We start from the raw sequence: 12,763 nt of genomic DNA, 5'->3' as shown, positions 1-12,763 counted from the left end.
TTTATAATGTATTTTTTGTTATTTCTTTTTGTTTATTTTTTATCTTCATCCTATGGTCAGTAGCTTAGTCACCTCTTACCATAATTGTTGAACTTAAAGTTAAAATAAAATACAATTAGTGGCTAACGCAATATTTATTTATTTTTTTTTTTTGAGAAAAGGCTAACGCAATTCTTAATTTGACCAATTATTCTTAATCGCCTCCAAAATTCAAACTACTTTATTGAAGACTCTATTGTCCGAAGTAAAAGGCAAATGAGGTAACAACCTACTTTCGTTTAAAGCCAATTTTTAAGAGTTTTTGTTTTTTAAAAAACAATTTAGTCAAAAGTTATGAAAATCTCAATATTATATATTATCGAGATTTTAAAAGACGTTTGAGTATAATATGAGGTGGAGATTCAAACACTGGGATACATGTTTGAAACACATTTGGTAATTTCCCATAAACTCCAAAGTGTGTTAATCAAGCTTTCGACCCGGAATATTTTGCAATGTAAATAACTTATATTATTGATAAACAAAAATATACTTGTATATACACCTTACATACATGATGTATGTGAAAATAGTATTTCTTCTTTTATTTGGTAAAAAAGTCATTTTTTGGGAGTATAGGGATACGGAAATAATACAAATAAATAAAATGTTACAGATTTGAAGCAACAAATCTCATTATATTTTTTGAGAAATGATAATTATATTACGTTTGAAATAATATAGAAGAAATATATAAGAATCAAGAATAAATTTGTGATAAATTTTCGAAAAAACAATTTATGGGAGGAAGATGAATATATAAAATGGGCCGAGCCCAACGTGAACCCAACCCAAAAATTGGGTCAGTGTTCGGCCCACTTTGACCCTTCGTAGGGTTTTGTAGAGTTTGCCCTCGGTGCTTATAAACCGAGTTTCTCTCCTGCTGCTCTCGAAGAAATAGAAACTCTGTTAGACGCCGAAGTTCAGCCGTCGCCATGGTTCGTCTTCTCGATTTATTCTTCAGCAAAATGCAGTTTGAAGAAATTAACTTCTAATTCCTCTTCTCTTTCATTGTTCCAGGTGAAGTATTCGAGGGAGCCTGACAATCCGACCAAGTGTAATTTTCTTTTTCTACGATTTCTCTTATAGATCTCGTTCGATTTCTCTTATAGATCTCGTTCGATTTCATTCAAGACTTTGCATTTGATTTGTTTATTTCCCATATGCTCGAGTTTCCCGATTTGGTTGATCTTTTCGCGTTGAACTGACAACGAGCTGTTTCTTTTTTTCAGCCTGCAAAGCCAGAGGCTCGGACCTTAGAGTTCACTTTAAGGTAGGTTTTATTTCACTTCTTTGAGTCTTCAATCCCCTTTTTTGGTTCGATGTTTTTTAAGTTGTGGAATTGATTAGAATTTCTAAGAACTAGGGTTTGCACCAGTAGCGAATAGATGTTGCGATTTTGTACTAGAATCAAATGTTGTTCTTCAGGAGATTGACGCAAATCTTGGTTTACTGCATATCGTCTTCTGTTTGCTTTGACGATTCTTCTTTCTCCGATTGAATGTCCCTTAAATATTATTTTGTTTCTTTCCAATCTGTAAAAGTATTTAATTCCCAGTTCACTTTTCTGTGCAAGTAATTTATTGATTTAAGTGATATCTTATTAAGGTGTTTGTTAATGATGACATCTCTAAAGGCTCGTTTCTCAAAACATTCGCAGTTGCCGTCCAAGAGCTTTCGCCTTTGCCAGGCTTGAGAGCTAATGCTGGTCTAATCCTTCCTTGGATGTCTGAAACTTGAACTGAGCTGTTATCTTTTCAGCAGTGCCCACAATTTTCTTTAATAATATACAGAATGCAATATGTTATCTATGGTTATTTCATGGTGCTTCGTTATGAGTAGATTAAACGTAGACATATAAGTGAGTTTCCCTGATACTTCTGTGTAACCTGATGATAAAAGCAGGGCTCTGTTGCCTTCTGTGAACAGGGCTCTCGTAAACATCAGGGAAATTACACGTGCATTGTTATTGGGTGAACCTCTGTAACACATAATGTCCGAAGGTTCAGTAAATGATGCTACATATTTAAACTTGTATTTTAACATGCATAGCTCTGCATTATATGTTGTTGCTTAGATTCGTGATAGTTTCTTATTTCTTTCTGTATTATAGAACACTAGGGAAACTGCCCATGCTATCAGGAAGTTGCCACTGGCCAAGGCCAAGAGGTATCTAGAGGATGTACTTGCCCACAAACAGGCCATTCCTTTCCGTCGCTTCTGTGGTGGTGTTGGACGAACTGCTCAGGCAAAGAATAGGCATTCAAATGGCCAAGGACGCTGGCCCGTCAAGTCTGCAAAGTTTATTCTTGATCTGCTTAAGAATGCTGAGAGCAATGCTGAAGTATGTACTTCTTGGTTTCTCCATACAAAACTGTTTATGCTCTCCTTTCCTCTCTACTCATAATTGTTTCTGTTGTTTCAGGTAAAGGGTTTGGACGTTGATTTGCTCCATGTATCTCACGTCCAGGTAAACCAAGCTCAGAAACAAAGGCGTCGGACCTACCGTGCTCACGGACGAATCAACCGTAAGTTCTGAATTCAGTTGATTTATGTTATGATGCCGTTTCAAGTTCAACATCCTAACCTTGACATTTATTTCCTTTTTTTTTTCTGTGGTTTGCAGCTTACATGTCTTCCCCTTGCCATATTGAACTGATTTTGTCAGAAAAAGAAGAGCCTGTCAAGAAGGAGGTAAGTAATAATCAGATTGCCTAATTACACATGCAATGGTAAAGTAAAGTATAGGATTACTTTATTGCTTATTTCTCATCTTTCATTTTGTCATGATATATAATACAGCCCGAGACTCAACTGGCGACTGGCAAACCCAAGAAAGGTCAAGCTATCCGTAGTGGTGCTTCCTCTTGAATGGCAGAAGTATAAATTTTGTTGTGGGTTTTGCTGTGACCATTTCTTTTTTGAAGTGAGTTTTATTATTGAACACTATATAGAACGGAGTATTGTTATTTAGATGTTTTCTGTGACATTGTTTTATTTGGAACCTTTTCTAGTTCAATTTTCTTCAAGTAAGTTGCAATCAATCACATTCTGGTATTTGCTGCTTTTCTCTTGGTCTTCCACAAGAATAAAATTAAATCGAACTCGTTCACTAGGTCGTTAATATTGTCACATTATTAAGTTGTAATTGGGTCTATTCTGATTTCTGAATGAACTAAATTCTGATATTCTGAGTTCTAGCTATGAATTGTTTCTATTTTTGAAATTGAAGCGCACATATAAACACTTTCAATATCTCGGCCAAATTTTTAAAAATTAAAAATTTATATTTAGAAGCTTTTTTTTTTTATAATCTTACTAATGAAATTATGCTACAAGCCCCTGCAAAGATTCTTCTGTTTTGCTATTGACTCTTTAATTTCATCTGTTGCCAAATGCTGCAGTGATATTCAGTGTACGCATTACGATGCTGTTTTTTTCCCGTAAAAGCGGCGGTTGGCTTTCAAAATACTTCTTAGTAATTTAGTTTAGATTGTTTTCGAATTAAATTATTTCTTGAAAAAGCAATTTATTCTCAAATTTTATTTTATAAAGATTATTTGGAAAATTTATATGTAAATTGCGTTTAGATAATTTGTACGAAATCGTCACTTTTTTTTATATAATAATTATATTATAGAACAGAACTGTCACTTAAGTTTTAGGGTTTGCTTTGTTAATGTTCCTTTTTATGTTCTTTTTTTTTTCTTTTAATCAAGATTCATTTGGTATATGTAATGAACTGATATGAATAGTAAATATCTGAATCCATTTGTTTACACTTTGGATGCCAAATGTCCGAATTGTAAATGTAAAAATTTAGAAGTAAATGTTAAATTATCTGATCTTAAAAAAAGTTAAAATTATTTTATAAAGTTAAAGAAAAATTTTAAATTCCAAAATTTGAATAAGATATAGTCATATAAGTTTAGACGAAAATAAAATGTCTTGTAGAAAAAAAGAAATAAAATGTTTTGAGATTGCCTCGATCAATTTATTTCGTTTTTATGAATTAAAAAATGAATTCATTTAAGTCAACCTTTGGAAGACTTCAGATAAACGGAAGTTCTTCAACAATTTTCTTGTGTCATGGTGAAGCAAGTGTTCAACCTTCGCTGTTTCGAGTTCAGTTTTCGAAAGTTGAAAATTAATTTCTAAAATTCATCTAAAATGAATTTCGTATATATTTTAATTCTAAGTAAATTTTTATGAGTACTTATCTTAAACTATAAATACTTATCTAACTGTAAAAGTGCAATTCCTTTGGAATAATTTTTCAAGTTCTTTTATAATTGTTCAACCCACTTGTATTAAAAAAAACGTTAGTTATCCAAAAATCACTTTAAAAACTATTCTAAACAAACTATAAATTAGTAACTTATTTGAAATAAAAAAAATTAGTAATTTATTTAAAGGTGGGGTAGTAAAATAGGTTTTATTTAAAAAACAAATTTTTTTCTTCAAAAATTCGCTCTGAACTTCTGCGCACATATATGGTTCGGCCACCGTGACCCGCCCCTCCCCTTCCTTACTCTCACTTGGCATTCTGTTAGATCCTTCGACGAGGTACTCTCTCTCTCTTCTTTCTTCCCTCTTCGCGTTCTCATATTTCCTAAATTACAGCCTGATTTGCGATTCAGACAATGTTTCTTTGACAAAAACTTCAAAATTATAGCCTAATCGAGGATCGAGGAGATTTGTTTGCAAAAATTCTTCGACGCAGATTTTTTTTTTTTTTTTTGCGTCGATCAAATAATTTCTCTTATGGTTGGATTTCACCAGGTACATTAGGTTCAATTTTTCTCGCAATCGCGATCGTACTTACGAGTTTTTGTTTCATTTCCGTTCAGTACATACCAATGGATTGGCAAGGGCAAAAGCTTGCGGAGCACTTGATGCAGATAATGCTGCTGGTATTTGCAGCGGTGGCGTTCGCGACAGGCTATACGATCGGATCATTCAGGACGATGATCCTCGTCTACGCCGGTGTCGTGGTTTTCACCGCATTGGTTACTGTTCCGAATTGGCGTTTCTTCAATCGCCACCCTCTCAAGTGGCTGGACCCTAGCGAAGCCGAGAAGCATCCTAAGCCCCAAAAACCTGTGAATCCAAATCCAAAGAAGAAATCCACCAAGTAGTCATCAAGCTAGTGAGTTTAAATTAATTGCTTTGTTCTTAGAATTAACAATAAGAACCCTTTAGGGTTTGCTTCAACTTTTAATTTGGATGTAATGTACTGCATAATTAGCTAAAATGAGACCATCCATGGATATTTCCTGACTCATGAACTTGTGTGTTTGTACCCATCTTAAAATTTTTTATAGCTTTTTAGTTTTTTTTTTTTCCTTTAAATACTGCAATCTTCTCTTATTTATAAATAAATGTAATAGTGGTATCTTAAGCGAGCACCTAAAAAGGCCTGCCGAGAAGATTGGATGTCAAACTTGAACCTAATTAATTGATTCAGACATATATCATTGACCAAAAAGTTGAAGTTTCGGTTGAATTCGGCTGCAAATCATGTGAAAAATCTAGCCTACAAAACCAAAAAGGGACTCAAATTGCTATGGTTTATCTGTGATCAATCCACAAGGAACCCCTTTTCATTTTCTTAGAAAGTTTACTCGAAAGATTTCATTTGCTTAGGCTCTGTACTGGTGAAAACTGTTCAACATGCGAGTAAAAAAGGGGTAAAAAGAAAGTATATACAAATGGGATTATATGCTGGAGATGGCTTTGTTCGCTATTGCTGTTCATTCCTCATTGCCTTTAAAATGGGGTCCTCCTTGTCCAATGAATCGTCTTCGTCTTCATCTTCCAACTCATCCAACTCGTTAAGTATTGACTGGTTCACTCGCTTACGAGATTGTCTCCTGTGCTTCTTCAGCTCCAACCTTGGCTCTGCTTGCTGAGCACCCATATCTCCAACCTTAATTCTGAAAAGAAAAGTTCCATCATTTTGATTTTGGACTCGTATAAGGATTAAGGATGCAGAGCTAACTGAACAATATCGTTATTCATGATAAACAAGTTCTAGTGTTACTCGTTACTTCGACAGTGATGCACCAAATTCTGAAGTCTCAGATGTGCTACATAAATATAAATGGATATAAACTGCAATCAGAATATTGTATCAAATGGGATTATCAATCTCATTGTTGCATAGTCTAAGTTCCTCGAATGTTATTAGGATTACCAAATTGATATATAATTAGAGAGTGAAGGAGGATTCCTATTTCCTTATTACTGAAAAAGTCTCAGCAGTATTGCCAATAGAACAAAGGCACTACCACTAAACAAAAACATTTAAAGGCAATGTTTTGTATTGGAACTTGTTTAAAATATAAAGGAGAATATTGAAAGGAAATAGCATCACAGAGCTAAGGTGAACATACCTCACATCCCCCTCTCTTTTGGTTCCAAATGTTCTCAACTGAAATTCTTCCCTGATTCTGATTTCATCAAGAAGTTGGAAATAGTATTGGTATCTCTCCCAATCTCCTTTAATAACACAGCCCGGTTCTCCAAGATGTAAACAATCATTAAAAGAGCATCTAGCAGGTTCGTTGGCAAGAAGCATTTTCTGGATCTGCATAGAAAATTTAGTTGAACCCAAGAAATGCCACAGAAATTTTTCAAAAAAGATTCCAATCATTATCATGTCCTAAATTAGCATGAACCTCAGGGAAGGCTTGGGCAAGAGACTGCTTGGTTATTTTCATCAAACTGGGTTGGTTAAAACCAGGAGTATCTGCCAGATAGCCCCCTCCCGACAGCGGCAGGAGAGAAACATGACGAGTCGTATGCTTCCCTCTACCACTTCTTGTTGAGACTTCTGCAACACGCTGATCCTCAAACCACTTGCTACCTAGAATCTGCTAATAGACCAGAAAAATATAGAAACTTTTATGAGCCTAGTGATCATAGAAAGTCCCAGAGTGAATAGATGACCAACAAAACAAACATAATAGAAATTCAAAGAATGATCAAACACACAGGATCAAACCAATTATCTCCCTCTACAGCATCGACGCCACGGTCATTGTTTCTCAGAGCATTGATGAGACTTGATTTCCCAACTCCACTTGGACCCACGATAACTGTAGTTTGATCTCTCAAAATATATGCAAGGGAATCGAGTCCTGTCTTGGTTTGGACACTGCAGAAAAGTGGTTCATAGCCCCAGCTTCGCAGTCTTGACTTCCAGGAAACTAGTGTCTGCAGATGCCATTACCAACAACTATCAGCATCAAGAAAGGAAATGCATGCATAATTGTGAGAAAGTTTGGTCAATGACTGCTCTTCTAGAGATTCAAGCAGGTTCCCAGAGTAAAGAATACGCTATGTGACAAGTAACGCAAGAACAAAATTTCATGCTACGAGATAAACGCATCTTACTATGAGAAAAAAGAAGCATTCATGACAAAGTAAGAGTAAAATAGCAAAACTAAATACATTTATGAATATCTTTCTGCTACACTACATCACTATTATTCTAGAGGATCAGTATTCGAAGATGATGCAAGAGACTTCAGATGCAGCGTAGGCGTTGAAACTAGTTAACAGAAAGCTAAGTGATTAAAGCTGTAAGTAAAAGATTGAAGCTACAACCTCTTCATCGACGAGTTCTAACTTATTGAGACCCAGCGTCAGTGGAATTCCGGTAGATTCCGCCTCAATCAGAAACCTCGTGAGTGTAAACGACTCTAACTTCGGCTGATCCATGGAGAAGAGCACAAGCAAATGGTCCACATTGGCCACCGGAGGATCAAGAATCTCCGAGCTCCTTTGGAAGACATTCTCGATCATTCCCCGGCGGTCCACCCAATCAATGGAACCAACAACCACCTTGTCTCCGACTAGAACTCTCCTCTTTATCTTCTTGAGCACCGCCTTCACCACGCATAGCAGCTCGACTCCAAGCCTAGAGGATTCCGAAGAATCGCCTTCTAAGCTTCCAGAAGGCTCCGAATCCTGGTTCGAACTGTCAGAAAGTTGAGAGGGAAGCGACTGAACAATTACGCGCATGAAATTGGCTTGGGCAGCAGCGACAGTGCCGATGGCTTGGGATTCGGAGAGAGGAGGATTGTCTTGAGGAGAGAGAGCCGGTGCAAGGGATGAATAATCCTTGAACGTGTGCTTTGCTCGGAGGAGATTCTTGCTGGGCGGAGGCTTATTGGAGACATTGTTAGGGTTATGCTGTTTGGCAACAACTGAAAAGCATCGGACGTTAAAGAATCGCCGGAGTACATTGCCGAAGGCGGGGATTGACGCAGTGGCGGCGGCGGTGTGGTGGCGGAGCATAGAAATGGAAGCGATCGCCATGAGAGCGACCAAGCTGATTCAAGAACGAATCTGCAAATTCAGATATCAACTTCTGGAATCGAGATTAACAGAAAAAACTATAAAGAAATTCCCTTCTAAAGCGGCTGGGAATCAACTTGAGAAACAAAATTCAAGGCATCTTTATCTTCATTCTTCATCACTCTATTGCAGGCGCAGCTACTTCTTCCGGAAATGGGACGGTCACCTTCAGACTTCAGTACTAAATCGGAGCTAATTGTCGTTCTGTCCAGAACTACTCGTCGTTTGATTAAAATGGGCCACGTTGGGCCGGGTTTAGGATCTGTGTATTGTTCATAAGCCCAATCCATCCAGCAATTTTAGATCACGGGCCAGGCCCATTCCTTAAGGGCTCTCTCCCTCATTGAGGCCCAACTCTGTTTTTGCAGAGAGGGTCTCCATTTGCATTCTACGGCGCAATTCTTCATATGTGGGATCTCAGTTTTGTGAGTTTACATGGATGGCGGACAGTATTAGCTTAATGAAAAATAACTTAAGAGATATTTCTTGATTATGCAATCAATATAAAAGAAAATAATCAGTATCGTAATTGAAATATTATCTTCATAACTTGATACTTTAAACTGTTTCGAGTATGGTTTGTTTTTGGCTCTATTTTCAAAACGTAGATTTTAACCTACTTACTTTCGAAACGTTCATTTTTATCTCTGTACTTCTAAAAGAAAGAATCATTCAAGTCCTTTCATTTTCATTTTTATCTTATTTTTTAGACCATAATTTTAACAATTAAATTTCTGGAAAGGTAACTATAATTTTGTATTAAAGGATGTTAATGGGCCAAAATAAAATAAAATTTAAAAAAAAATAAAAGGAAATAAAAAACTTTGACAGTGAGCATGATAAGGTCATGGTGGAGTGAGGTTGCAGTTTCAAGTTTCAACCTTATCGCCGGTTGTGCACTTTTGACCATTCTAACAGCACCTTCTCGGAACTCGTGGAGTCACTTTTCGTAGCCACACCAATTTTTTAATAGCTGTTTTTGTTCTTGGTCAATTTAATTTATCTTTTAAATACATATAATCATTTTTTTTATTGAGCTATAAATAATATTAATTTATGTGGTTACTCTTTCACATTTTAAATAACCCTATGGTTATAAAATTTTAATTTGCAAATTTGATTCCACCCTCCCGCTGCTTGAGTGATATATACTTAACCAATTGAGTTATATTTAGATGGACTAAATTTTGATATCTATAATCCATGATCAATTATTTATAATATTTATTATATAATAATAATATAGGCCATTGAATTAATTAACTTATAGTTTAAGATAAATCAACTCATATATTAAATATAAATCCGACTTTTAAATTATAAGTTACGTGAAGTTAACTCGTAAGTTGAATGCACCATGAAACGATAGATAGAAAATTTGGTAGATGAAGAAGTAATAGGTTCAAATATTCAACCAATACATATATAGTATTTATAGAAGCAATTAATTTAATACTATTGTTTGATAATAAATTCGCGACCGGTACTATAATTTTAGGAAAAAAAGACCAGGTGATGGGAGAGAAATATAATATATATTGATGTTAATGTGGGGTAATTTTTTAAGATCAAAAATATTATAATAGGAATAATAAATGAATGCAATCATTTTTTATTTTATTTATTTTTATTACAATAATGGTGGAGAAGAGACTTAAAAAGTTAAATCTCTAGAGAAATTATTAATTTTTTTTTGACTAGTTGAGTTATGTTCAAGTTGACTACGATGTTTAAACTATGTTTCTTTAAACTTTGAAACATAGATATATTTAATTTTTACAACTACATGCTCATTAATTCATTCAGATATCTAAACATCTCATAATTTCAACCAAAATTAATATAATCACCAACTTTAACCAATTAAAGTTTTTGTGTTCCGATTTATGTTTAATTTTTCAAAAAAAAATGAAAGAAAAAAGTTTGTCCACTTTATTATTTTTTCTAATTGAAATGTGTCATTTCTCCCCCTAACCCACCCTTCATTTCATTGGAACATCAAGTTGCTATAAACTATAATATAGTGGTTGGTCCTATTAGACACAATACATGACCTACCTATCGGAATTTAATTTATTTGACAAATTTGTTATTCAAACGATTGAGGTGGATCCAAATCGTCGACTTATCTAAAATGATAAGTATGTCCTTAGGGCAACTTCATTCCTTTTTGTGTTAAAAAAAACAGAAATAGGAAAAACAAAGACCAAATAAAAAGCAAGGAATAATGAAAGCAACTTTATACTTTATTGATAAAAATAGGCATTAGCTTTTAGATTTGAAATGGTATCCCTTGATAATGGATCATACAATAAACAATTTTGGTCAAAACCTACCATTCGCAATTTCGACGGTCCAAATCATAAATCTATGCAATTTTTCCCCATTTTTTTAGCTTGCTTTTTTTAATTTGAAAAGAAATCTTTGTTCTTTTATTAAAAAACTTCCAATTCTTTCACATAACTAATTTAAATAGTTGAAGTAAAAATTGAAAATAACAAAGTTTGAATATTAGTTTGTAACAATTTAGTCTCCTACTTTTAAATTGATAACAATTTAGTCTTTATAGTTTAAAATTTGTAATAATTTAGTCTTATCACAAAAAACTTATCATATAACGATTTAGTATTTATAGTTTATAAACACACTTAGTCTTTTGTCGGTTTATCGATGTACATATACAATAAACTTAACAAAAATTTGTATGATAAGAACTAAATTGTTACAAACTAAACTATTACATGCTAAAGTTTAGGGATTAAATTATTATCAATTTGAAAGTGTAGACACTAAATTATTACTTCTTCAATGAATGTACACACTGACCAAAAACTATTTTTTAACCTTTTAAGTAATTAGGTAATTAAGGATCCCTTAGGTAACATTCTCGTTTCTTATTTTTCATTTTCTATATCTCATTTTTGTTTCATATTTTTTAGAATTGAGATGGGTAACTATTTTTTTTTTCTTAATTGATTTCAAATTAAATATTCAAACAAATATTTTTTAGTACAACATGTGAGTAGCAACAAAACTATTATATCTATTATTTAATATTATTATGTATTTTTATAAATAATAATAATACAAATAATATTTTTATTTATCATTTAGAAAAACTTGGAAACAAGAACAATAAATAATAAACTTTATTTTGTTATTTTTAAAATTTCTGCATAATCTTAAGAACGATAAACAAAAAATAATAACGTTATCAAATAAATTCGAGGTGTTTTGTATATACCCATATCTTTATTTGCAATGTAATATTGTCCGAATATGTATAATATATGGTTTAAATTTTAATTCAACATAAAACTTTCTTGGGTGAGCCTACAAGTGGTTCGAGATGATAGTGTGGAAGCTTCTCTTTAGTGTGTGACGTTCCCATTATTGTATTTTTGCTTTCTTTATCGTTGTTTTCTGATTCTCAATGATATGCACCTAAAATAAAATTTAATTTAGTTAATTTATATTTAGATAGATGGTATTTATTAAATTATTAAAACTTCCTTGTACAAGTAACTATATTTTACTAATTCAAAAAAAAAAAAAAAACAATATTTTACCTTAAGACCCGTTTGTTTCTCGTTTGTTTCTCTTTTTTTTTTCGGTAACAATTTCTGGTTTTTTTCCAATTGAAAAAAGAAATAAAAATATATTTTATAATACTTTATTAGTTTTAAATCAAGAATAAAGTATAAATTTCATATGAAAATTAATTTTTAAAATTATTTTATGTCAAATATCGGTGTCAATTACCGCTAAATTAATTTATTAAAATTTTAAAAAGTACTTAATGAGTCTCTGAAATTTTAAAAGTACCAAGTATCTAAAGTTTCATGGCCAAAACGAACATAGCTTAACAGTAGTTGGAATATACCTCCAGTCCAACCAAGGGGTTGTGAGATCGAATCCCTTCCCTTACATGTTATAAAAAAAAAAATCTAAAGTTTCATGGTTTTGTTTTAAATTTATTAAATACAAAATTGGAATAATTAAAATTTACTGGGGATAAAATTCTTTTTTTAAAATAAATAGAAAAGTACGAAATTTTTAATTGCGACCTAAAAATTCAAAACAAACTTATATAATTTAAGGGCAGCAAAATTAGGAGTTAGGAGTGATGCGTACAAGTCCAATGTCCATTGGTGGAAAAGTTGAAGGACGCGTCACTGTCGGAGGAATGGGGCCACGGAGAAAGCCCTAGCTAATAGTGAGCTCCATCAATGGCAATCGCTGCAATTTGGCCGGGCTGGGCCCCTTCGCCCTTCGGAATTATACTCTCCCACAGCCACGCCATACGCCGTCTACTTCGACCCACGACCTCCACTCCACTCCCACTCCCAAGTCCCACCCA

The 12,763-nt window shown here is 33.6% G+C and overlaps 2 protein-coding genes, 2 non-coding genes and 1 pseudogene across 6 annotated transcripts; 4 read left to right on the top strand and 1 right to left on the bottom strand.

Moving 5' to 3' along the window:
* The first annotated feature begins 868 nt into the window (after positions 1–868).
* Positions 869–3,107, top strand: LOC111005205 (large ribosomal subunit protein uL22y). The gene is made up of 7 exons (XM_022276634.2): positions 869–977; positions 1,060–1,096; positions 1,272–1,312; positions 2,153–2,383; positions 2,465–2,567; positions 2,666–2,733; positions 2,842–3,107. Exons 1-7 carry the CDS (start codon positions 975–977, stop codon positions 2,908–2,910), a joined length of 552 nt encoding a protein of 183 aa, XP_022132326.1. The 5' UTR covers positions 869–974; the 3' UTR covers positions 2,911–3,107.
* On the top strand, positions 1,653–1,776 carry LOC148209351 (small nucleolar RNA SNORD14). Its single transcript, XR_015793361.1, has one exon. It is a non-coding gene; the product is annotated as a small nucleolar RNA SNORD14 (small nucleolar RNA).
* LOC148209350 (small nucleolar RNA snoR74) lies at positions 1,935–2,065 on the top strand. The gene has a single exon (XR_015793332.1). It is a non-coding gene; the product is annotated as a small nucleolar RNA snoR74 (small nucleolar RNA).
* Positions 3,108–4,444: 1,337 nt separating the features above from the next.
* Positions 4,445–5,323, top strand: LOC111005204 (signal peptidase complex subunit 1 pseudogene; annotated as a pseudogene). The gene is made up of 2 exons (XR_002600721.2): positions 4,445–4,605; positions 4,890–5,323. The product of XR_002600721.2 is annotated as a signal peptidase complex subunit 1 pseudogene (transcript).
* A 286-nt stretch (positions 5,324–5,609) lies between these two features.
* Positions 5,610–8,589, bottom strand: LOC111005203 (small ribosomal subunit biogenesis GTPase RsgA 1, mitochondrial). 2 transcript variants are annotated; one of them, XM_022276632.2, is made up of 5 exons: positions 7,651–8,589; positions 7,036–7,257; positions 6,720–6,917; positions 6,435–6,628; positions 5,610–5,975 (listed from the first exon to the last, which is right to left on the bottom strand). In XM_022276632.2, the coding sequence occupies exons 1-5, from the start codon at positions 8,362–8,364 to the stop codon at positions 5,783–5,785; spliced, it is 1,521 nt and encodes a 506-aa protein (XP_022132324.1). In that variant the 5' UTR covers positions 8,365–8,589; the 3' UTR covers positions 5,610–5,782. The 2 variants fall into 2 exon arrangements, with proteins under 2 accessions (XP_022132324.1, XP_022132325.1); XM_022276633.2 differs by having other exon boundaries at positions 6,720–6,914; positions 7,651–8,588.
* Positions 8,590–12,763: the final 4,174 nt, after the last annotated feature.

This window comes from Momordica charantia, assembly GCF_013281855.1.
Source record: "Momordica charantia cultivar OHB3-1 chromosome 8 unlocalized genomic scaffold, Mcharantia_2.0 BLBB01000008.1, whole genome shotgun sequence".
NCBI classification, from domain to species: Eukaryota; Viridiplantae; Streptophyta; class Magnoliopsida; order Cucurbitales; family Cucurbitaceae; genus Momordica; species Momordica charantia.
The sequence above is the reverse complement of the archived record's forward strand: the minus strand, read 5'-3'. Positions and strand labels throughout refer to the sequence as shown.